The sequence below is a fragment of the Salmo trutta genome, chromosome 37 (assembly GCF_901001165.1).
Source record: "Salmo trutta chromosome 37, fSalTru1.1, whole genome shotgun sequence".
NCBI lineage: Eukaryota > Metazoa > Chordata > Actinopteri > Salmoniformes > Salmonidae > Salmo > Salmo trutta.
The window spans coordinates 24,127,116-24,152,426 of NC_042993.1; the positions used below are offsets into that span (position 1 = coordinate 24,127,116).

At 42.4% G+C, this 25,311-nt stretch overlaps 1 protein-coding gene and 1 long non-coding RNA gene across 3 annotated transcripts in view; both read right to left on the reverse strand.

Annotated features, from left to right (window-relative positions):
• LOC115176953 (zinc finger protein 385D) overlaps positions 1 to 25,311 on the reverse strand; it is a 42,837-nt gene that overhangs the window by 15,512 nt on the left and 2,014 nt on the right. For both annotated transcript variants that reach the window (XM_029737376.1, XM_029737375.1), the window contains exon 2: positions 16,751 to 16,896. In XM_029737376.1, the coding sequence (XP_029593236.1) occupies positions 16,751 to 16,896 (146 nt within the window). The remainder of the gene's footprint in view (positions 1 to 16,750; positions 16,897 to 25,311) is intronic.
• LOC115176954 (uncharacterized) lies at positions 24,635 to 25,113 on the reverse strand. The gene is made up of 2 exons (XR_003872311.1): positions 24,912 to 25,113; positions 24,635 to 24,811 (listed from the first exon to the last, which is right to left on the reverse strand). It is a non-coding gene; the product is annotated as an uncharacterized LOC115176954 (long non-coding RNA).

A 25,311-nucleotide genomic window follows, 5' to 3' on the forward strand; every position in this document is an offset into this window, starting at 1 on the left:
TAAGAGGTCAGATATACATTACCGTTCAAAAGTTTGGGGTCACTTAGAAATGTCCTTGTTTTTGAAAGAAAAGCACATTTTTTTATCCATTAAAATAACATCAAATTGATCAAAAATACAGTGCAGACATTGTTAATGTTGGCTAATTGATCATTAGAAAACCCTTTTGCAATTATGTTAGCACAGCTGAAAACTGTTGTTCTTATTAAAGAAGCAATAAAACTGGCCTTCTTTAGACTAGTTGAGTATCTGGAGCATCAGCATTTGTGGGTTCAATTACAGGCTCAAAATGGCCAGAAACAAAGAACTTACATCTGAAACTCGTCACTCTATTCTTGCTCTGTGAAATGAAGGCTATTCCATTGCCAAGAAACTGAAGATCTCGTACAACGCTGTGTACTACTCCCTTCACAGGACAGTGCAAACTGTCTCTAACCAGAAAAGAAAGAGGAGTGGGAGGCCCCGGTGCACAACTGAGCAAGAGGACAAGTATATTAGAGTGTCTAGTTTGAGAAACAGACGCCTCACAAGTCCTCAACTGGCAGCTTCAATAAATAGTACCCCGCAAAACACCAGTCTCAACGTCAACAGTGAAGAGGCGACTCCGGGATGCTGCCCTTCTAGTCAGAGTTGCAAAGAAAAAGCCATATCTCAGACTGGTCAATAACAAGAAAAGATTAAGATGGGCATAAGAACACAGACACTGGGCAGAGGAACTAAACTTGGATTAGCTAACAGAATGTGCCATTGGAACACAGGAGTGATGATTGCTGATAATGGGCCTCTGTACGCCTATGTAGATATTCCATTAAAAAATCTGCCGTTTCCAGCTACAATAGTCATTTACAACATTAACAATGTCTACACTGTATTTCTGATCAATTTGATGTTATTTTAAATGGACAAAAACATTGTTTTTCTTTCAAAAACAAGGACATTTCTAAGTGACCTCAATCTTTTGAACGGTAGTGTATATAGACGGGTTAGCTGACAATGTCACAAAAACGATGCACGAGCGTCCACAGCAGAAGTCTGTGTGTTGTTTTGATTCTGGACCGTCAAATCGCTAGCAACAATGACAAGAAGCTGCCATGTGGGGAATCGTAGGTGGATCGCTTCAGCTTGTTGCATCTTGTTATTGATAACATTGTTTTGAGGTGTTTTTGACTCTTGTCACGTCTATGCTAATGTGACAAACATTTGCTAGCTAGCTAACCAACTACAGTAACGCTGTATTTGAGAGACAATAAGTGCTCATTGTGCAAATGTATTTATGTTTTCAATAAAGATTTGGAGAGGAAATATAGTTTACATGTCAACAATCCTTTGATTTTAAGCCAAACCCCCCTGTTGTGCTCCACAGTTACACACGCATCGGTTTATTGCTAAATAACCCACCTGTCTATAGATCTAGATCTATAGGGCTACAACTATACTGTTAAAAAGGGAACATTCTACAAGAACATAATTGGATTAACGCAATCATAGTGTAGTAGTGCTACACTGTGGGTGAATTGAAGAAATGTGTCTTACGCAACATTCTTCCATTGTAAATCTCACCCAAGTTTTGGAGAGAAGATGACATGAATCTGGCACAGGTCCCTGGCAGGGAAAGCTTCAGTACCGATACATTAGCTACAGCCTGCTGGGAAATAGGCTAATATGGAGGACTGGAAACGGATCGAGTGTGAGAAACATCTGTGCCACGAAAAACAGGATGACCTTCTACTTAAAACACGCACTGGGCTTGAGTGTCAGAAATGCAGAAATACCATCACAATCAGTGTCAAATTAATATTGGGACAGGGCTATGTAGACTTAGAATAATAAACACACAATACACCAAAGTTACTAGGGAAGTACTTCACACAGGTAACCTTGGTGTGTTTCGGTGTATATTCACTGTGTGTTCACATAGCCTCATCACATAACATTCACAGAACTCTCTTCTAGATCTACTGTATAAAATGTGTCCATTCCACAGTCCTCCACCACTCAGCTGAGGCCCCGTACACACTCCGGTTGTACAACTGATGTACAACGTATTTCACACAATGGTGATACAACCTGATAGAGCTTGTCTGCAAAACATTTTTTTACGGTGTCTCCACAGCACTTGTGTAATTATTTTGGTGCAGAAAAACTCTGTTTTATCACAACCGTTTAAACAAATGCGTTGTAAACAGTGGCGGTTCTAGACCATTTCAACTGGGGGGGCCAAGCTGGGGCCAGTTGTACTGTTAGAGGGGGTGGGTACATTAGACGTTATTGTTGTCATATCGTTTTCTTCAATGCATTGCAGGCATTAGCAGGCAAAAGACCATGTTCATAATCATTAGTGTTCCGCGTTGCCACTGTCTAATAACGGATGTAAAAAAAGAACGATAGCAAAAATTTGTTATGTAAAAATTATTTCATGCTCCACATTTAGGGGGGCCACAAGGGGGTCCAAAATTGTTGTCACAGGGCCCCCCCCCCCAGAACCGCTAGTGTTTGTAAATCAGTTCACACTTGAGTGTGAACAGGGCCTTAACCAGCACAGCTGCATTCCTTGTGACACATTATTCCTCCATCAGACTCTCCCATCAGCCACCCACTGCGCCACATACTGCACAGAGAACCTCCTGCTGGGAGCCGGCTTCAACTGAGATATCTCCCCATCCACACACACATCTTTATGCTAAGTCACACGCCTATTATCAAAGCCCACGGACATGTAGTTTTCCCTTTTTTATTCTCTCCGTCCGAGCGAGTGTCTCCTTTCATTCATGTGTCCTCTGTGATTCATGCTGATGTGTTGGGAGATGTCGGGGGACCATCGCCCCTGACGACAGAGGAATAACCCGGCCGTTTAATGGATACTATCCGACAGCTGACAGCAGCCTGTCTGTTGGACAGTTCAGAGCATCGGCCGTGGGACCGGTTCACTCAGAGCAGGTGATAATGCAACAAGACTAGACAATGATGAGACGCAGTGGCAGTGTGTGTAGGTGACTTTCCCTTCCTAACTGTGATAAACTGGACAAACAAAACCCTGAGCACTATTTTTGTTAATTTATCAACATTTTATTTTCTATATACCTATACAAGGCCCATATATCACTGTATAAAACATTAGGTCAAATGAATCCATAGATCAGCCTTTTTGCATATTGTCATAATTATATTCAAAATAATAGTATTTTGTGTGCTTATACATTTAGTAAAAGACTGTGGCAGCAGCTCAAATGCTGCCCAATATCATACTTATGCTTTATGTGTCCTTGTAGTCTACTGGTTAGGATTCCACCACTGCAGTAATGTGACGGCATCAGAGAGAGAGAGGGAATGAGAGCGAGAGCGAGAATGACTGGTCAATACACTGAGCCAGCCCCCACCGTGAGGTCTGAATGTTCCATTCACGGCCGCCAGGCACGCTTACCATTAACTAAAGTGGGATGAATGACCTGTCAAAAGTAATCCTCCGTCCTATACGTTTCCCAATTACCTCGCTGCCTGGGCCAGTCAGTTAGTTATCAACAGACACGCCGCTATAGATTGTTGCCACACCAAAACATTTGCAAGTCAAATGCGGGGGACGCTCATAACTAATGAGAAACAACAAGCTTCCCAGGTGTTAATAAAAACGCAGACCCTTATCACATGAGAGGAAGTTGAGAAGGGAAGAGAGGAAGCAATGAGGTCTGAGGGGTGAAGAGAAGAGAGTCTGCTGTAAACTGAGCGCACAGACTAGTGGATTTATCCCCTGAAGATGCTGAAAGACAGCGGTAGAGAAAGATCAATCCATTTTCCCTCACTGTCTGAGTACAACTGTTAAACTTTGAGTACTTTTTCGTAATCATATACCGTGTGAAGTGGATATGTTTGGTGTAATATGGATTTGTTTGCAACAGGAGGAGAGATAGGGAGAATGAGAGCGAGAGAGAGAGAGAGAGAGAGAGAGACGAGAAGGAATTTCCCCATAGTGTACTTGAGTGGGTCACTGGATAGGAACATTCACAGTGACCGTGAGTAGAATGAAACTCATAGAATCTTGATTCAATTTAATATTCTAATAGGAATATTATTCTGTTAGTGCAGATCAATTTCATCTTCTTCAAAGTGTTAACTTGGCTCAAAAAGCCTCAGGGAACATTCTGTTTTCTTTCTATTGTTGTGCTTGTTTATCTCTCCTCCTTAGGGTTGAAGCATCTCAAATTGAAAAGGATTCGAGTGTGTTTCTTCATCATGTGTAGAGGAAAATAGGTCTAGTGGATCTCAGTGGAATTTGTGTGTGTGTGTCTATCATTACTATGCAAAGGGGCAGTGGCACTGTTGAGCTCTTCAATTGGGCTTCTTATTCAATATGCTGCACAGAAGGCTGGAGTGGGGGTTCATTATGCATATTGCTCCTGTGAATATTACTGCTTTTTAAGGGGTTTTAAAAGGTTTTGGATTCTATAAAAGAATGTACGTTTTATGCTGTTGTTCCCCTTGATACAGGCACTTACTGTCAGTAACGCTAAATAAGAGTGTTAAATGATTCAAATGTATGTAGAGAGAGAGAGAGAGAGAGAGAGAGAGAGCCTGAATGGACTACTTTTGATGAATACGGAGCAAGCATGAGGATAATTCTCTCTCTCCCCCTCTCTATTTCTCCAATCTCTCCTTTATAACCCATTCTTTCTCCCGCCCTCTCTGTCTGCTCTTTTTCTCCATTGCGCCTCTCGTTCCACTTATCTATACCTCGGCTTTCTGCTTCTTGTCTCAGATTGTATTTTCTCCAGTATGAGTGGTACTTTAGCATTTTCCCATCGGTCTTCACCGCTGACCCTTCTCACACCATCAAGATCCGTCAGGATGAAATATTGAACTAGGGGTGTCTCCTCTGCTCCCCAGAGCCACCTGGCTGTCTCACACTGTCCCCGACCTGCTCAGATGAAAATGTAACACCTTAACCCCTTAACCCCTGCCCCACCCCTTGCCTCAGAACAAAGCACATCTGAGCTCCATCAAATTGTCTTTATCCATAGAACTGTCACATGTGACATGATATAAAACCCCTAACTAACACCTAAAAAAAAGTAGCCTTGAACATTATGAAACAACGCTTACAAAGGGCATTTAACTGCACCCCCCCCCAACAAATCAACTTATTTGAATGAGTCCATCTACAACAGCAATACAATATTTTCACAGGTCTTGAGCCAAACTCACCACAATAAAAAAGGGATTTCATCAGATCAAATTGACGTGGTTCGGTAGTGTTTTGCTAAATTCCTTCATAACCCAATTTCTAATCTATCAATCCTCTCTGGCAACACCCCACTGGATCAAGGGGAGTTATTCTCTCATGACATGGTTCAATGAAATCTAAGATGAAACAATTTATCTTCTCATAATATTCTCTATGAATATCAAACAAGGCCAATATTCATGATAATGAAAGAAAAACCTACATTGCTATTGAATTCCTCTTTTCCAAATCAATGCCCTGAAATAGAGAAATGCTTGGCTTACCTGCAAACACAGAATATAATAATGGTGAACACTTTAATATCAATGAATTCAAGGGTTTTACACACATGCCTACACTGCTTGAAGCAGGGCTGGCCCTTGGTATACTGTAAGCTACGTAGGTGGTCACCTAAGCAAGGGTTTACCAAACTTGGTCCCCTGGGTGCACACTTTGGTTTTTGCCCTAGTAAGTTTGCTGATGACACAACAGTGGTAGGCCTGATCACCGACAACGATGAAACGGCCTATAGGGAGGAGGTCAGAGAACTGGCAGTGTGGTGCCAGGACAACAACCTCTCCCTCAATGTGAGAAAGACTAAGGAGCTGATCATGGATGACATTGACGGGGCTGTAGTGGAGTGTGTCGAGAGTTTCAAGTTCCTTGGTGTCCACATCACCAACGAACTATCATGGTCCAAACATACCAAGACAGTCATGAAGAGGGCACGACCAAACCTTATCCCCCTCAGGAGACTGAAAAGATTTGGCATGGGTCCCCAGATCCTCAAAAGTTTCTACAGCTGCACCATCGAGAGCATCCTGACCGGTTGCATCACCGTCTGGTATGGCAACTGCTCGGCATCTGACCGTAAGGCTCTACAGAGGGTAGTGCGAATGGCCCAGTACATCACTGGGGCCAAGCTTCCTGCCATCCAGGACCTATATAATAGGCGGTGTCAGAGGAAAGCCCATATTGTCAGAGACTCCAGTCACCCAAGTTCTAGACTGTTTTCTCTGCTACCACACGGCAAGCGGTACCGGAGCGCCAAGTCTAGGACCAAAAGGCTCCTCAACAGCTTCTACCCCCAAGCCATAAGACTGCTGAACAATTCATAAAATCGTCACTGGACAATTTACATTGACCCCCCCACCTTTGTACATTGCTGCTACTCACTGTTGTTACCTATGCATAGTCACTTCGCCCCCACCTACATGTACAGATTACCTCAACTAGCCTGTACCCCTGCACACTGACTTGGTACCGGTGCCCCCTGTATATAGCCTCGTTATTGTTATTCTTATTGTGTTACTTTTTATTATTACTTTTATTTTAGTCAACTTGGTAAATATTTTCTTCTTCTTGAACTGCACTGTTGGTTAAGGGCTTGTAAGTAAGCATTTCACAGTCTACACTTGTTGTATTCGGCGCATGTGACAAATAAAGTTTGATTTGATTAGTACTATACATCTAATTCAAATAATCTAAGCTTGATGATGAGTTGGTTATTTTAATCAGCTGTATAGAGCTTGGACAAAAACCAAAACGTGCACCCAGAGGGGGCCCGCCCCAGGACCGAGTTTGGAAAACTCTTGCCTAGGCCCCCGACCAACATTTAAAAATATATTTTTGGGGAACATACTGTTGAGAATAGTAGAATACACAATTTCTAAATTTGGTGGTGCATCAGCAGTTTTCCTTTTCTTACTGACAGTCAAATCAAATCAAATGTATTGGTTACATACACATGGTTAGCAGATGTTGTTGTGAATGTTGCGAAATGCTTGTGCTTCTAGTTCCGACAGTACAGCAATATCTAACAAGTAATATCTAACAATTCCACAACAAAAACCTAATACACACACATCTAAGTAAGGAATGGAATAAGAATGTATAAATATATGGATGAGCAATGTCAGAGTGACATAGGCTAAGATGCAATAGATAGTATGGAATACAGTATATACATATACATATATGAGATGAGTAATGCAAGATATGTAAACATTATTAAAGTGGCATTATTAAAGTGACTAGTGTTCCATTTATTAAAGTGGCCAATGATTTCATCCTCTCTGTGCTAGAGATGGCTGTTTAACAGTCTGATGGCCTTGAGACAGAAGCTGTTTTCAGTCTCTCGGTCCCAGCTTTGATGCACCTGTACTGACCTTGCCTTCTGGATGATAGCGGGGTGAACAGGCAGTGGCTCGGGTGATTGTTGTCCTTGATGATCTTTTTGGCCTTCCTGTGACATCGGGTGGTGTAGGTGTCCTGGAGGGCAGGTAGTTTGCCCCTGATGATGTGTTGTGTAGACCTCTGGAGAGCCCTGCGGTTGTGGATGGTACAGTTGCCGTACCAGGCGGTGATACAGCCAGACAGGACGGTCTCAATTCTGCATCTGTAAAAGCCACATTTCTTCAGCCTCCTGAGGTTGAAGAGGCGTTGTTGCGCCTTCTTCACCACACTGTCTGTGTGGGTGGACCATTTCAGTTTGTCAGTGATATGTATGCAGAGGAACTTAAAACTGTTCACTTTCTCCACTGCTGTTGATGGGGGGTGCTCCCTCTGCTGTTTCCTGAAGTCAACAATCATCTCCTTTGTTTTGTTGACGTTGAGTGAGAGGTTATTTTCCTGACACCACACTCTGAGAGCCCTCATCTCCTCCCTGTAGGCTGTCTCATCGTTGTTGGTAATCAAGCCAACTACTATTGTGTCGTCTGCAAACTTGATAATTGAGTTGTGTATGGCCACGCAGTCATGGGTGAACAGGGAGTACAGGAGGGGGATGAGCACACACCTTTGTGGGGTCCCAGTGTTGAGGATCAGCGAAGTGAAGATGTTGTTTCCTACCTTCACCACCTGGGGGACAGCCCGTCAGGAAGTCCAGGACCCAATTGCACAGGGCGGGTTTGAGACCCAGGGCCTCAAGCTTAATGATGAGAATGGAGGGTCCTATGGTGTGGAATGCTGAGCTATAGTCAATGAACAGCATTCTTACATAGGTATTCCTCTTGTCCAGATGGGATAGGGCAGTGTGCAGTGTGATGGCGATTACATCGTCTGTGGACCTATTGGGGCGGTATGCAAATTGAAGTGGCTCTAGAGTGACAGGTAAGGTGGAGATACTATGTTCCTTGACTAGTCTCTCGGCTCTCTCAGGTCAGGGCGTGACAGTTTGGGGGGGGGGGGGGGGGTACTGTCACGCCCTGACCTGAGAGAGCCGATTTTTCTCTGTTTGGTTAGGTCAGGGTGTGACATGGGGTGGGCATTCTATGTGTTGTAATTCTATGTTGTTTTTTCCTTTGATTGGCCTAGTATGGTTTCCAATCAGAGGCAGCTGTCTATTGTTGCCTCTAATTGGGAATCATACTTAGGCAGCCCTTTTTCCCCACAGTCAGTTGTGGGATCTTGTCTTTGTTTGGTTGCATGTGGGTTGCACTACGAAGGGTTTTGGTTGTTGTGTTGTTAGGGTTTTTTTTTTGTCTGGCTGGCTCACCTTTAAAATAAAAGATGAACTCAACTCATACTGCGCCTTGGTCTACCTTGAACGACGAACGTTACAAGGGGGGGAGAACATTTTAAGAATGAAAGTGAGAGGGAAAGCGAGTTGGGAAGAGAGTGGAAGACAGAGGGGGAGAGAGAAACAGGAAGACAGCACTCCAAATTGACTTAGACATCACTATTTCAACAACTCTTCTCTTCCAACTTGTTAGGCAATCACATGTACCTACGAGGGAAGGATGGCTAGCCTCACAGGAGGGTGCTTTTTATTAAGGAGGCTGTGCTGACCGAAAGCATCTGGCCATTTCAGAATGAAGCGCATGATTGCAAAAATAAACCTACGCTTCTTCTGGCGTGGGCTTGTCAAGGATGTGCACAGCTTGGCAAGTGAAATAACCTTTTATCAATCACATTCTATTATATCTGAAATGATTGTGATTTCAATGAATGTCATATCAGAGGGCACACGGTGTTTCAATGTGACTTTGTGCTTAAAAAGTCAGTACCTGTCTAGCCTGCCAGAAGTTAAGTTTGAGAGGGTGAAGACTGTTGCGCTAGAGTTGAAGCCCATCAAAGTTGTTTCACCATGATCGATAAGTGTAACAATACAATTTTTGCCCTGATAAGTTGTTTTGTAATGGTTGCTTTATTTATTATAGTGTGTGTGTGTGTGTGTGTGTGTGTGTGTGTGTGTGTGTGTGTGTGTGTGTGTGTGTGTGTGTGTGTGTGTGTGTGTGTGTGTGTGTGTGTTTTAGTATCCTTACAAATATGAAAATCTGCATACTGCATGACACAGATACGGGTAAGAATAAAGTAATCTTCTCTCTAACACTTTAAAATGTTAGTGGCGGACCTGATCGGACCCTTCACTAAATCCAGGAATGGCAACCGCTGGTGTCTGACGGTGACCAATCACTTTACCAAGTGGGTGGAAGCAATATCCATTAAGGTCAGTAAAGGAAGAGAATGTGCTTTAAACTCTAAATTTCCTTCTGTAACCTATTAAAAAGGTTGCTTGGAACCAAAAATAGATTGCCACCTCCAAGGTGATGGACATCTTCAACACCCACAGTTCTCCTGAGGCCATCTTGAGTGAAACAAGGTACGGAGATTATTGGTTATATTCTGTTTTTAAAATTTTATTTTATGGTACATAAGACATATTTCAATATTTTACATTGTCAATAGATATCGTTTTCCTACCCCCTCCTCCAGGTTTTGGATAAACGGACCAACCAGACCCTCAAGATTGCCATGGGCATGTCCCTTGCCGCGTACCAGGAATGGTGGGAGGACAACCTGAAGGTAATTCTCTTTGCACACAACAGCAGCGTCCAGGCCTCCACAGAGTACTCGCCGATCGCCTGATGTACGGACGGGAGCGGCAGCAGACTGAAGTAAACAATGCAATAGTACTGTATATACAATAATTGCATACACTATAGTCTTTCAAATGTGTGATTGACTTAGTGTTTGTCTATTGATATTTTTGTATAACGTACTTTCAGATCATTGAAACTCCACCTGATGTGGTGGAAGTTGTCGATCCAGATCAGAACGCTTTCGAGGACCACCTTCAGGCACGGACTGAGAAGGATGTGGAGGTTTTTGACCAAGTAAAAATTATTGTCTGCTGTTAATGAATTTTTCGGGCCCTCCAAGAGATATGTAAGTAATTTATTTGTAATAATATGAAATATAATTGCATTTATTTCTATTATCAATCAAGGTCGGACTGAACATCGACAAAGCGCAGGAGAAACAGAAGGAGAGCTACTGGTAGAAGGACGAAAGGAAGGCGAGACCTGGGAAACCTCACTGCTCTTTCGCTCCTAGCTGGGGTCACCATCTGTTAAGGTGAATATAAACATCTCAGATAATAACTATTTGCATTTGCACACAAAATAACCTGAAGTTGTAGTTTCCGGAACACTGATTTTTCTCTGTCTTCCTAGGGTTAACTCGGTGGAAGCCAACAATCTTCTACAGTTGGAGTGGTTGGACGGTCGACCACTGAAAGCACTGACGCCTTAAACTTCGGTGAAGCCCATGAGACAAAGTATGTTAAGCTTTGGTTGACATTTGAGAAAGCTTATAAAAATGTACCTCCTTAATTTACCTCTCCAATTGACTTTAGGACTATCGATTATCAATACCCAGGAGGTATCTCAACCAACAGAGCCATTTAGTTCGTATCAGTCTGATTCTCTGTGCTGAGTCGGCGGGGGACCAGCTTGAGGTAGGATATACCTTCAAAAACGGTCGAAAATTACATATCTTCCATTTGTAACACTGCACTAATCCATCACATTAAATGTAACCTGTGTTTGCTTGTTTATTACTGGCTCCTACTCTGGCTCCTACTCTGGCTCCTACTCTGGCTCCTACTCTGGCTCCTACTCTGGCTCCTACTCTGGCTCCTACTCTGGCTCCTACTGTCCAGGACCTAGGAGTTCTGCCTAACACCCAGACATGAATCCAACTGATATGCTTCATTACCAACCAGCCGCCAACGTTTCATTACATCTACAGCTACTGTTGTCATTACCTGCTAAGAAAGTTTTCTTGCTCCATCATACTGGGCACATAATATGTGAGATACACAGATTAACTCAAAACACTAGCACTGCAAACACTCAGAATAAAGGGAGCAGCAGTGCCTGGACTTTAGTTTCACTCTTCAAGTCCCCCTTCTGAGACTGGATGCCTGTTGAGAACAAGTGACAGGCAGAACCTCCCATCCACACAGCAGCCACCTCCTCTCTATTCCACACACCAGAATTCACTATTTCAGTCTATGATTGCCATGTGAGTGTTCCAAAAAATGTGGTGAAAATAAATGAATGACAACTGTACCCCAAAAAATCAATGTTTATAAATTAAAATCTCAAAAATTGCCAGGTTGGTTTTCACAGCTGTTTCACAAGGTGTTTGTTATAAATTGTAAGGTATCCCTTGATGGTATTTGTTTGTTCAACATTATTCATTGTTGTATCCTGGGACCTACAATAGGTACTTAAATATTCAACCACAAGGGTGTACTAGTGAACTCTGCGAGAGATTTTTTTTTATCATAATAGAGGACTAGTGAAATAATATTATTTCAGTGTGGGTAAAGGACGGGTTGCTTAAAATAAACATGACAGCCAGACAAGCCAGTGTATGAATCAAACTGATTTGCATATGAATGGAGTGGAAATTAGCTGACTTTGTATCTGTAAGGTAAGTAACTTTAATGTGTCAAGCAGATTACAAGATTTGTTTTGCTATTTCAGAAACTTGGCAATGTTTAAGACATGGATTTCATGTTGAAATATTAAAAGTACCCAAAAGTAGCTAGAAGCAATGTTTTCATCTTATTGGCTATACAAAACAAGTTTAAACAGCGATTGTCTTGTGGAAATCAGCTTTATTTGCATAGCGTGCCGAAAATAATGCCATTTAGGCTGTAATGGTCTAAAAAATTTGACGCATTAGGTCATCATACCATTGATATAGCAACGGACGCTAATAGTTTATCGAATCCCATTGTGATGCAGGGGGGGGGGACATTTTTTGGTCTGGGGGACATTGTTTAGCATGACTGGCCCTAATTGATTTTGTTAGTCACTCTCACTCAGATATCATATTAACATGGCATAAGTCATGGTAAAATATGTAGAATTGCAGGAAATTATCTGTAAAACGGCACATTTTTCTCTCCACCTGATGGCAAAACGAGTAGAATTGCATGAAATGTGCTATAATTGCAAAATCTTCTCTCAGCTCCATAGCAAAATATGTAGAATTGCAGGAAATCAACTTTCAAATTAAAACTAAGTCTAAAACTACTTTTGCCCGCGAGGTGGGGGGGCCACCCAACAAATTCTCGCCTATGGCCTCCAAGAGGTTAGGGCCGGCCCTGGCTCGAAGTGATATGATACTTTTTATGTGAACGCAAGGAATGATATCTTTGGAAGTTTGTAATACTACTGAGCTCTAGAAATTGTAGTTTGTATACAAATCAGAGGATGTTTCAGGAGTCTCAGATGGACAAGCGTGGAGGAAGACTTATATACATATCATAAACCTTACACAAGCACAGCGGAAGGGAAGTATAAATGTTCACAGAATCCCAGCTCGAAGTAGGGTGTGGCAAAACACCACAAAAGATCTTCTACGATAGGCACGTTCAGCCCTCTAGCCGCTCTAGGCTAACAATCTAAACAATGATGTAGTCTTGAAAGTTTGTCAGTCTCGTAAATCCACTGGGTCAACCTTGTCTCGGTGCGAAAATCTTTCCTCCACTAAATCTTTCCCCGGGGACCGTAGATGGCAAGTGTGCTTTTCATTAGGGAACAATCGGTGCTGCAGGTGCAAACTGCTAGCGTGACTCCCCAGCTGTTTCTGGTTTAGCAGTGAAACATGGAACCGCGCAGACTTGAAACTCACGCACACATCCCCACAATGGACAGATGCCTCTACCAGGGGTGTGAGAAAGAGCAGTTGGGTAATACACAGAAAACAGGTGAACATCTTAAAATTGCCAGATTAACAGTTTATGGTTGATACATTGTCACTTTTCCTTATTAATCTTGGCCCACTTTGAGAGCAACTAATAATGCAACAGAATCATGTGTCCTTCTTATGAAAGATTTTTAACTCAAGGGTTCATTGGTTGATCCAGTATAAATCAATCTGTGTATCATAGACTTTGGGGCTACATAGACTCTTGAATGCACTGTAACACATCTAGTACAGTATGATTTATTGTCAACTTTTCACACAACATTTCACAACATACATAATTGTCCCATCTAAATCAATTTTGTAAATGTTCTACTTTGGAGAGGGCTTACTGCAAATCTTGAGACGAGAGAAAGCACTTCAAAATATAAGTGTATAAGTATTGACAATACTTTGCCAGGCAAGCTGCTGGCACGTAGCATACCCATAAAGAATTGGCTTTAGCTCCACAGTTTATCTCTGCATTCCTACTGAGAGAGCTCTGCTGGCCGCTGCCCAGGAGAGTGAAATGTTATCGTGGGAGAAACCATCAAGAGAGTGCTGGCCACGTAAAGATACTGTTAAGGGCAGAGGTTAAAAAGTACAGAGTGCTAACTGATAGCAACCATTGCATTAACCATATAGTCTGTATTGCGTGTTTACATCAGGTGTAATTTGCAAGGGCGCACCACAAGGGTGGTCCTTATCCCCACAGCGTTCTCCTCTTTGGTGGTTCAGCTGCTATCCTTCTGGGAATACAATTTATAGAATCCATTAGCTGTTACAAGACTTGCGTAAATCAAATAAAAATCTACAAATAGTCTCCGGCCCTTTGTTCTTTTTTCAAATCACGTAGCACTCCTCCGCTATCATTTATCATCCACAGCAAAAACAGATAAAGCTGTATGCTTATATGCAAGTGCATTTGAAACCTACATTTCCATTACTGGTATTGATAGAATAACAGACTTTTAGAGGGGGGGATTGAAATGGGTTGTGATGCTTGAGGGACTCCTGGCTGAAGCCCATGTGTCATTCTCAGTCCGGGACTACAAAGCAATTTTCCAGCGTGCAGATCGGTGAGAAGGAATCAATAACTCACATTCCTGATTACTCTACAGAGGAAATAGAGTTTGTATTGTTTCTTCAAGACAAATGTAGGCCCCTAGAAAGATAAATGTGTATTTTCAGCGGTGAAAGAAAGCCCCCTTAACTGAAAACTACTTTTCCCATTCACTCCTTTCATTACACCCCCAAAGCAACACCTGCCGGTGCTGAGTGTTGAGCTCTCATTCTTTTGATTTGGTTTGTTTCTGTTCTTTCACTCTGGTCATCTCAATATCACTACTGCAGAGTTGCTGTAATCTAAAGTTCTATCTATTTCACGGTTGGTTTCACCTTAGCCGTGAACGGCCTTCCTGCACTGTTGTTCCTTTGTCTACAAAAACTTTCTCATCCTGACAAATAAACCTAATGTTTTCTAGAAAAGGTGAAGAGGAGATTCTACAAACCCATTCTTTCTAACACAAAATACTTAATGCCCAGAACGTAATATGCAAGGAATTGAGCAGGGGGTTGCACAGCTTTTATAGAGCAAATGAGTAAAAAAAGTTTATTACGTTATATATTATATCTACACACTGTCACATTACATAAGAACACATTTCTATTTTATGAGAAGTATCGCACCCCAGGAAGAAGGAATAGCAACCAAAACATTGAGGAATGTTTCCTGCTATCCTTTGTGGCGAAACATATCCAGTCACATACTGTATTACAAAACATCATTGGCTGAGAGCTGCAAGGAGACTTGGAATCTATCTCATCAGATGCAGGTGTGGTCATGCAAGTAACTCCCGGCTCTGGAAAGAAGGTGGAAAACGTGTCTGCTGAATATCACGCCAGAACTCTGACACTTTATTACACCGGAGTAGATTAACGGAAAACTGTAGTCATCATCGTAGTCTATATTATTCTTTTGTATATTGCGAATCAGAGTGCATAAATGTTTATTGTGCCTTAGAGGCGCATTAGCAAAACTGACCTCATATCTCATAGAACAGCGACCTTTCCAATAGCTGAGGATGGTAAGTAGCTTTAGCTAAACCTTGTATAGTACATTTAATAATGCCTAATACCTCTCTATCTACACTGGAAAATAATGCAGGATTACCACACATGTTATTGACCCACTTCCTCAATCATTTAATTGAACTGATCCCTTCTTTCTGATGGAGGGCATTTACGGTCGAAACGTCACAATTTCAACTCAAATTAGATCAATAAGGCAATGAGTTTTCAATTGAGTTTTAGTTTTCGAATTCAAAACATTGAATTGATCCCACTCACAACAATGCTGTGAAACCTCTTCACACAAAACTAACCATGGATCATTTCAAATGGACACACATAAAAAAGCGTTCCATCCCACATGCAAGAAACAGACGTCACCACTTTGTTATGTCCCTGAAACCAAACCAATACAAAAGATATGCAAGTGTAAGCAGCATAACCAAACATGGAACAATAACTTGTGCATAAACACTTTTATAGTGCTGTTGATCGTTCCAACGCTAGCTTTAACAATCACCTTATTCATTCTGCCAGTGATTAAACGTCAAGGGCACAGAGAAAGGAGAGTGAGAGAGAGTGAGAGAGAGAGAGAGCGTGTGAGAGAGAGAGATGGAGAGAGAAAGAAAATAGCGTATGGGAGAGGTAATTACCCCATGTTAATCCAGTATCAGCTTTCCGTGATTTGGAGGCTTCCCAAATCACGGAAAGTGAACTCATTATTTGCCGAAAGGTCTGTTAAATGCAGATTAGAAGGTGAGAAGAGGAATGGAGGCAAGACTTGGACTTTCTTATGAAATCCATTCTTGATACTATCTGGTCTTCAACTGGACTATCCAAGCCTTGTTCCGTGATGATGTCCCCGCTTGTCTCCTGTGTTTTCCTGCAGCTGTGCTCCATATTTCTGGTTCTGATTCAAGAAGACTTTAAATTGAGCTATCCCCTGTAATTCAAACGCAAAAAGCTCAAGCCGTAGACTTTTATCTGTCACATATTTTCCACTAGTCATCATTTTGTGATGATTTTGCTCAATTCAAACCTGATGAGGCCACATACAGTATTTGCCTATAATTTATATCTGCGTACAAAGAAAACAGTGCAAGAGAATACAGTCAACTTCTACAATAAGTGCACATTGGATATGTGTGAAGTCTGTTCACATGCAACGTATTTAACTAGTCCCAATTCCAATATATTCGTTTAAATTACACTGCCTGCTCTGGTTTAGTGCACACATTTACGACTGTCCTAAATCATTGTTTACATCAGCAGCTGAAAGTATTGGAAATGTATGGTCAAATGTTTGAAAGAGGCTCACATTTCAAAAGACAAATCACATGCCCTCTGACATGAATGTCATCATACTAAATCTAAACCATTACACCAACGATATCAGATACCATACTTTATGACCTTAGCCAGACCTAACCAGGATCATAATGCCCTGAGCTGACCCTTATCACATGACCCGGGACTTACCGTGCTGAAGCCGGGGAAAAGGCTGACTGCTGAGGCCGTATCCAGGGGAAACGGGAGCTGGAACTGCTTCATGCCCAGAGACTGCTGCATGGTGGGCAGAGCAGGACGTATCAGCGTCGGCAGGAGGCCATTTTGACATGCATTACCTGTAGAGGAGAAGAAAGAGAATGGGCCATGTTAGATGGTCTGTGCTGTGGTGGTTCTCGGTTAAAAAGGATTATGATATTATGAGCAAACTGTAAAACAGCTCATAGACCAAACCACCCAAAAAATTCAGATTCAAATGAGATGAAATATGAGAGCACTTGTATCTGGGGGGCTCCCGAGTGGTCCAGCGGTCTAAGGCACTGCATCTTAGTGCAAGAGGCATCACTACAGTCCCTGGTTGAAATCCAGGCTGTATCACATCCGGACGTAATTGGGAGTCTCACAGGGTGGTGCACAATTGGCCCAGTGTTATCCGGGTTTGGCCGGACGACACTTGTTAATTGGATCATGGGAATGCCATGTCAGCGTTATCCAGTTGTATTCGACTCTTTAAGAATCCTTCGCTTCTATCTCATAAGCACTGTTTAAAGCTGCAATCAATATATGTAACTTTTTGGTTGACCCGACCAAATTCACATAGAAATGTAAGTTATAAATCTGTCATTCTTATTGAAACCAAGTCTAAGAAGCGGCAGATATGTTCTGTGTGCTATTTCTATGCTTCTCATTGTAAAGATTTGTTTTTGCGTCTTCTACTTTCGGTTTTGTACACCTGCTTCAAACAGATGAAAATACTATATTTTTGATTATTGAAAATATATTTCACAGCGGTTTAGATGGTACAATAATTCTCTACACTATAGTTGCTTGTTTTGTCAGATAAACTGAAATTAGGCAAACTTTTTGAGTTTTAGCAACCAGGAAATGGCGGAGAGATTTCTGCATAGTGCATCTTTAAGACAGAAATGTCCTAATGCTGAAACCATCCTCTAAATTACAAATGTGAAATGAGTGAACCATGCCAGACAGATCCATAACTAAAAAGATTCAATAGCAAGGGGTGCAAAACTCCCTGGAAAAACCAATGTAAATACTTTTATTGTCATCTACATAAGACAAGCCAAAGCGGGCTTTATAAACCATGAATAACAACCAGTAGAGCCTTTCTTCAACACCGGGGGATTAGAAAGCAGCTTTCCAAAACATTAGGAATTAAAGAAAGCCATTCCGTACCCATTAATTAGAACCAGGGATGACTTTTACCACAGCACATTTAACAACATGACGAACTCAGAGCCAGCATGACTAAAAGCGCAGATACCATATCAAAACACCGGCTTGAGACAAATAAAAACTATGTTTGCCACATCAAGTCCCGAGGCGAGGGTAAGGGTGAATAAAAAGAAGGAGTTGTAAAAAAGAAAGAGAGAGAGAGGGAGGGAAACCAAAAGTATTTTTTCCCTCCGCTCGGAGGAGCGCTGCCATCTGTTGGAAAGCAGCAAATGCCGATGCTCATGTGGAGACACGTCCCAGTTCTCCTCTAACAAAGCATGTCCTTCTGCAGCCATCATCCCTGCAGGATCCTCCACTGACATGTTGCCTGACGTCACCCTGGAAACACGCTGCTGACAAGCCAAATTGCCGACCAGCCAGATTGCCGACCAGAAATGTAACGTGCAGTCAAAACAGCCTATTCAAACAACCAGAACTGTACTCTGGTGGAGGAGTGAAGAGTGAGCTACAGTATCCATTGGGTGGTGTTTCAAATATACTGCTCAAAAAAATAAAGGGAACACTTAAACAACACATCCTAGATCTGAATGAAAGAAATAATCTTATTAAATACTTTTTTCTTTACATAGTTGAATGTGCTGACAACAAAATCACAGAAAAATAATCAATGGAAATCCAATTTATCAACCCATGGAGGTCTGGATTTGGAGTCACACTCAAAATTAAAGTGGAAAACCACACTACAGGCTGATCCAACTTTGATGTAATGTCCTTAAAACAAGTAAAAATGAGGCTCAGTAGTGTGTGTGGCCTCCACGTGCCTGTATGACCTCCCTACAACGCCTGGGCATGCTCCTGATGAGGTGGCGGATGGTCTCCTGAGGAATCTCCTCCCAGACCTGGACTAAAGCATCCGCCAACTCCTGGACAGTCTGTGGTGCAACGTGGCGTTGGTGGATGGAGCGAGACATGATGTCCCAGATGTGCTCAATTGGATTCAGGTTTGGGGAACGGGCGGGCCAGTCCATAGCATCAATGCCTTCCTCTTGCAAGAAGTGCTGACACACTCCAGCTACATGAGGTCTAGCATTGTCTTGCATTAGGAGGAACCCAGAGCCAACCGCACCAGCATATGGTCTCACAAGGGGTCTGAGGATCTCATCTCGGTACCTAATGGCAGTCAGGCTACCTCTGGCGAGCACATGGAGGGCTGTGCGGCCCCCCAAAGAAATGCCACCCCACACCATGACTGACCCACCGCCAAACCGGTCATGCTGGAGGATGTTGCAGGCAGCAGAACGTTCTCCACGGCGTCTCCAGACTCTGTCACGTCTGTCACGTGCTCAGTGTGAACCTGCTTTCATCTGTGAAGAGCACAGGGCGTCAGTGGCGAATTTGCCAATCCTGGTGTTCTCTGGCAAATGCCAAACATCCTGCACGGTGTTGGGCTGTAAGCACAACCCCCACCTGTGGACATCGGGCCCTCATACCACCCTCATGGAGTCTGTTTCTGACCGTTTGAGCAGACACATGCACATTTGTGGCTTGCTGGAGGTCATTTTGCAGGGCTCTGGCAGTGCTCCTCCTGCTCCTCCTTGCACGAAGGCGGAGGTAGCAGTCCTGCTGCTGGGTTGTTGCCCTCCTACGGCCTCCTCCACGTCTCCTGATGTACTAGCCTGTCTCCTGGTAGCGCCTCCATGCTCTGGACACTACGCTGACAGACACAGTAAACCTTCTTGCCACAGCTGGCATTGATGTGCCATCCTGGATGAGCTGCACTACCTGAGCCACTTGTGTGGGTTGTAGACTCCGTCTCATGCTACCACTAGAGTGAAAGCACCGCCAGCATTCAAAAGTGACCAAAACATCAGCCAGGAAGTATAGGAACTGAGAAGTGGTCTGTGGTCCCCACCTGCAGAACCACTCCTTTATTGGGGGTGTCTTGCTAATTGCCTATAATTTCCACCTGTTGTCTATTCCATTTGCACAACAGCATGTGAAATTTATTGTCAATCAGTGTTGCTTCCTAAGTGGACAGTTTGATTTCACAGAAGTGTGATTGACTTGGAGTTACATTGTGTTGTTTAAGTGCTCCCTTTATTTTTTTGAGCAGTGTATAAACGTGTCCATAGAAAAAAGGAGGGAAGGTATCTGGTTGTGATTGAATTGTTATACAGTAAATGTTTGCACTTACAAGAAGGCACATGGGAGTCCAGCATCTCAGCTCTCCCGAATGACAAAAAGCAAACAAAATACATACAGTTGAAGTTCGAAGTTTACATACACTTAGGTTGGAGTCATTAAAGCTCGTTTTTCAACCACTCCATATATTTTTGTTAACAAACTATAGTTTTGGAAAGTCAGTTAGGACATCTACTTTGTGCGTGAATCAAGTAATTTTTCCAACAATTGTTTACAGACAGATTATTTCACTTATATATCACAATGTGTCTTTAAACAGCTTGGAAAATTCCATGTCATGGCTTTAGAAGCTTCTGATAGGCTAATTGACATCATTTGAGTCAATTGGAGGTGTACCTGTGGATGTGTTTCAAGGCCTGCCTTCAAACCCAGTGCCTCTTCGCATGACATCATGGGAAAATAAAAATAAATCAGCCAAGACCTCAGAAAAAAAATTGTAGACCTCCATAAGCCTGGTTCCTCCTTGGGAGCAATTTCCAAACGCCTGAAGGTACCACGTTCATCTGTCCAAACAATAGTACGCAAGTATAAACACCAAAAGTGCAAATCAATCCCTGGACAACAGCAAAGGACCTTCAGAAGATACTGGAGGAAACGGGTACAAAAGTATCTATATCCACAGTAAAACAAGTCATATATCGACATAACCTGAAAGGACGCTCAACAAGGAAGAAGCCACTGCTCCAAAACCGCAATAAAACAGCCAGACTACAGTTTGCAACTGCACATGGGGACAAAGATCGTACTTTTTGGAGAAATGTCCTCTGGTCTGATGAAACAAAAATAGAACTGTTTGGCCATAATGACCATTGTTATGTTTGGAGGAAAAAGGGGGAGGCTGGCAAGCCGAAGAACACCATCCCAAACGTGAAGCATGGGGGGGAAACAAAAATAGAACTTTTTGGCCATAATGACCATCGTTATGTTTGGAGGAAAAAGGGGGATGCTTGCAAGCCGAAGAACACCATCCCAACCGTGAAGCATAGGGGTGCTTGGCTGCAGGAGGGACTGGTGCACTTCACAAAATAGATGGCATCATGAAGGAGGAAAATTCTGTGGATATATTGAAGCAACATCTCAAGACATCAGTCAGGTAGCTAACGTTTGGTCGCAAATGGGTCTTCCAAATGGACAATGACCCCAAGCATACTTCCAAAGTTGTGGCAAAATGGCTTAAGGACAACAATGTCAAGGTATTGGAGTGGCCATCACAAAGTCCTGACCTCAGTCCTATAGAACATTTCTGGGCAGAACTGAAAAAGTGTGTGTGAGCAAGGAGGCCTACAAACCTGACTCAGTTACACCAGCTCTGTCAGGAGGAATGGGCCAAAATTCACCCAACTTATTGTGGGAAGCTTGTGGAAGGCTATCCGAAACGTTTGACCCAAGTTAAACAATGTAAAGGCAATGCTACCAAATACTAATTGAGTGTATGTAAACTTCTGACCCACTGGGAATGTGATGAAAGAAATAAAAGCTGAAATAAATCATTCTCTCTACTCTTCTTCTGACATTTCACATTCTTAAAATAAAGGGGTGATCCTAACTGACCTAAGACAGGGACTTTTAACTAGAATTAAATGTAAGGATATGTGAAAAACTGTGTTTAAATGTATTTGACTAAGGTGTATGTAAACTTCCGACTTCAACTGTAGGTCAATATTTTAGCCCATCTTTTAGTCTCCGCAGTAACTCAAAAACAGTAACTCAAAAACCAATTTCCCCATTTCAGGATGGCGTACTGAGACAAGGCTCTTTAACCTCATGCGTTCATTTTCACATTTTCCTTCATTCCGAAGGATAACAAAGCAACACTGATCTCCCAACATGCACGAACACACAAGGAGACGTTCCATCTTTTAACAGTGCCTCGTGTAAGGCTAGTGTTTCAACTCCCTGACCTGAACGTTATATTGGCTCATGGCTCATGGCGTATTAAGAGCGGAGCTTGTAGACTTGAGTAAGTCCTGTCTCTAGGTATGAGACCCTCTAGCTGTGGATTGTACACTCAGAAAAAAAGGGTTATACAGCTGTCCCCATTGGAGATCCATTTTTGGTTGAAGGTAGAACCCTTTTTGCTTTCAGGGAGAACCCTTTTTGGTTCCAGGTAGAACCCTTTCTGAAAAGGGTCCTACATTGAACCCTAAAATGGGTTCTACCTGGAACCAAAGGGTTCTCCTATGGGGAGTGTGCAAGGGTGTTTTCATGTGGTGTGTTTTGAAACACGTGTAAAATAGATATGTGTGCTGCTCGTAAATGCATGTAAGTGTGTCCTCGTAAGTTTGTTTAATGTGTATCTGTCAACGTCTTGCGCGTCACGCATCTTTTCATGCATGTCTGTGCGTGTGAGCGCCTTGCATATCGGCCCTCTTAAAAATGTCTTTATCTGGGACTAAAACCCTGCGGCAGTGTGTCTAGTGAAAGTTAAGATGTCTGAAGGGCACAGACTAACGTGAATAATTAATCGTCTTCCATTGCTCTCTCCCACCTCCTCCTCTCCTGGTCCTGGTCCCGACTGCTCTCCTATAAGATCTGTCCAATTGGCCGAGATTCCACACAGCCAGAAAACCGTTGTCATGGAATATAGAATCTACGAAGCAACGGTTTACTATTTCATGGAGCAAATATAAATCCAATTATTGGGAAATATGAGTTCAACTGCGTGTCAAAAACATTCATATCCTGATGATGTCTATTCAGATGTGTTTCACAGCATTGTGCTCTGAGGGGCTGTCTGACTGTATTCCATGACCCTAAAATTACACTCAGGATCAATCACTGTAATTAAGATGCAGGGGTTACAGTACTTTCACCCCATTTACAAAAACAACAAAGCATGTAGAAACATAAAAATCTCTTATTAATCAATAACATTTGAAGATTGGTCAGTTAGAAAACAGATTTATTCCAATGTACCCCTAGGCTACATGTTTGTATCCATTTCACTATGCTCTCCGCTGCATTGCTAACAGTTAGCATTTAGCTCCGGGCTCAGACTAGAATAGCCTGGCTAACACAAGAACCCCACCCTCCCAATGTAACCCGCTCTGTTGTCATGACTTTCGTGGTGTAACCTCTAATAAACACAGCTGTCTCAGAGTTTGATCCAACAATCACATCCCCTGTGCTCTGTAATCTGAGGTTAACCAAAGAGACGTTTACGTGCTCTTAAACTCCAACAGCCAGGCCAGACACACCAGATACGTCCAATTCAACACTAATCCCTTGTATGATTACAGCTCACACTAGGAGAAATGACTCCCGCTGAGTTACTGTCCTTCCATTGGCCTTCTTCATCCATTTGGTTCATGAAGAGGGTTATTTGCATAGGGGGACAGGGGTATTTTCCCCCTTGATTTTTGTTAATTTTTTTTCCCATCAGAAATTGTAAGGGATCAAATTCATAGGAATTTGTAGAAGTATTATGGGACATGAGAATTTATATTATTCAAAATGTGTATTTAAAAAAGTTTTAAATCAAAAACATCTTTGAGGAAAACCACGAACTTGGATTTGTATTCTAAAAGTATTATATCACTAACACAACAGCTAATTTAGCTTGTTTATAGTCTAACATATTATGCAAACTAAATTAATATCTTCATCCACAAATGCTTAAGCAACGCACGTTCTCCACAACCAAAACCTAACAAGCTTCCTTCCTCCCTGTTCCTCCATTATGCAATGACGGCATTAGACATTGGTACAAAAACAACATAATCCCATTATTTTATTCACAATGCACTTCTCGTACATTTGACAAAAGTGACAAAATAGAGTTTCACCACCTTATCATCACTAGGGCTACCCGTCACCAGGTGGGTCTGTGCGTTGGCTAAAGTTGATGAGTCATGAGGCTGAGCCAGAACCAGGGAGGTGACTCCACAGACCAACGACACCAGAGCAGTCACGTCCCCACTACATCAACACTCCTTGCCCTTCAATGTACACAGCGGGCTAATGTCAACAGTATGCATATCAGAACAGGAGAGATTGACTGCATCAATTCTTGTTTTTGTGAGAAATATTATTGTGTAGAAAATTCCAAATGGTCTGTATAATCAACTTACATACAGCCCTGACAGAAATACTTACCACACCCGACATGCCACCAGGGATCTCTTCACAGTCCACAAAACCAGAATGAATTCAAGGCAACACACAGTATTATATAGAGCCATGAACTCCCTTCAATCAAATGATTCAAGCAAACAAATAAAACAACATGCACAGCACTTAGGCTTTTAGGCATATGTATATGTACTGATGTGTGTGTAACTGTCAGTAATGTGTGTAACTGTCAGTAATGTGTGTAACTGTCAGTAATGTGTGTAACTGTCAGTAATGTGTGTAACTGTCAGTAATGTGTGTAACTGTCAGTAATGTGTGTAACTGTCAGTAATGTGTGTAACTGTCAGTAATGTGTGTAACTGCCAGTAGGACCTTTCTTTGGTTGTATTCTTTTCATTTTCAAAGTGTGTAACTCAGTCCATGAGCTGTTATTTTCTATTGATATTCTATATTATGTCAGGTTCCATGTTTTGTGTGGACCCCAGCAAGAGTAGCTGCTGCTTTCAGCAACAGCTAATGGGAATCCGAATAAAATACAACAACAAAAATAGTCCTGTGAATGAACACCTGCCAGGCAACCAACAGTCACAGGTTTTTGAGAGCTAATACATGAACACCTGCCAGGCAACCAACAGTCACAGGTCTCTGAGAGCTAATACATGAACACCTGCCAGGCAACCAACAGTCACAGGTTTTTGAGAGCTAATACATGAACACCTGCCAGGCAACCAACAGTCACAGGTCTCTGAGAGCTAATACATGAACACCTGCCAGGCAACCAACAGTCACAGGTCTCTGAGAGCTAATACATGAACACCTGCCAGGCAACCAACAGTCACAGGTCTCTGAGAGCTAATACATGAACACCTGCCAGGCTACCAACAGTCACAGGTTTTTGAGAGCTAATACATGAACACCTGCCAGGCAACCAACAGTCACAGGTATCTGAGAGCTAATACATGAACACCTGCCAGGAAACCAACAGTCACAGGTATCTGAGAGCTAATACATGAACACCTGCCAGGCAACCAACATTCACAGGTTTTTGAGAGCTAATACATGAACAT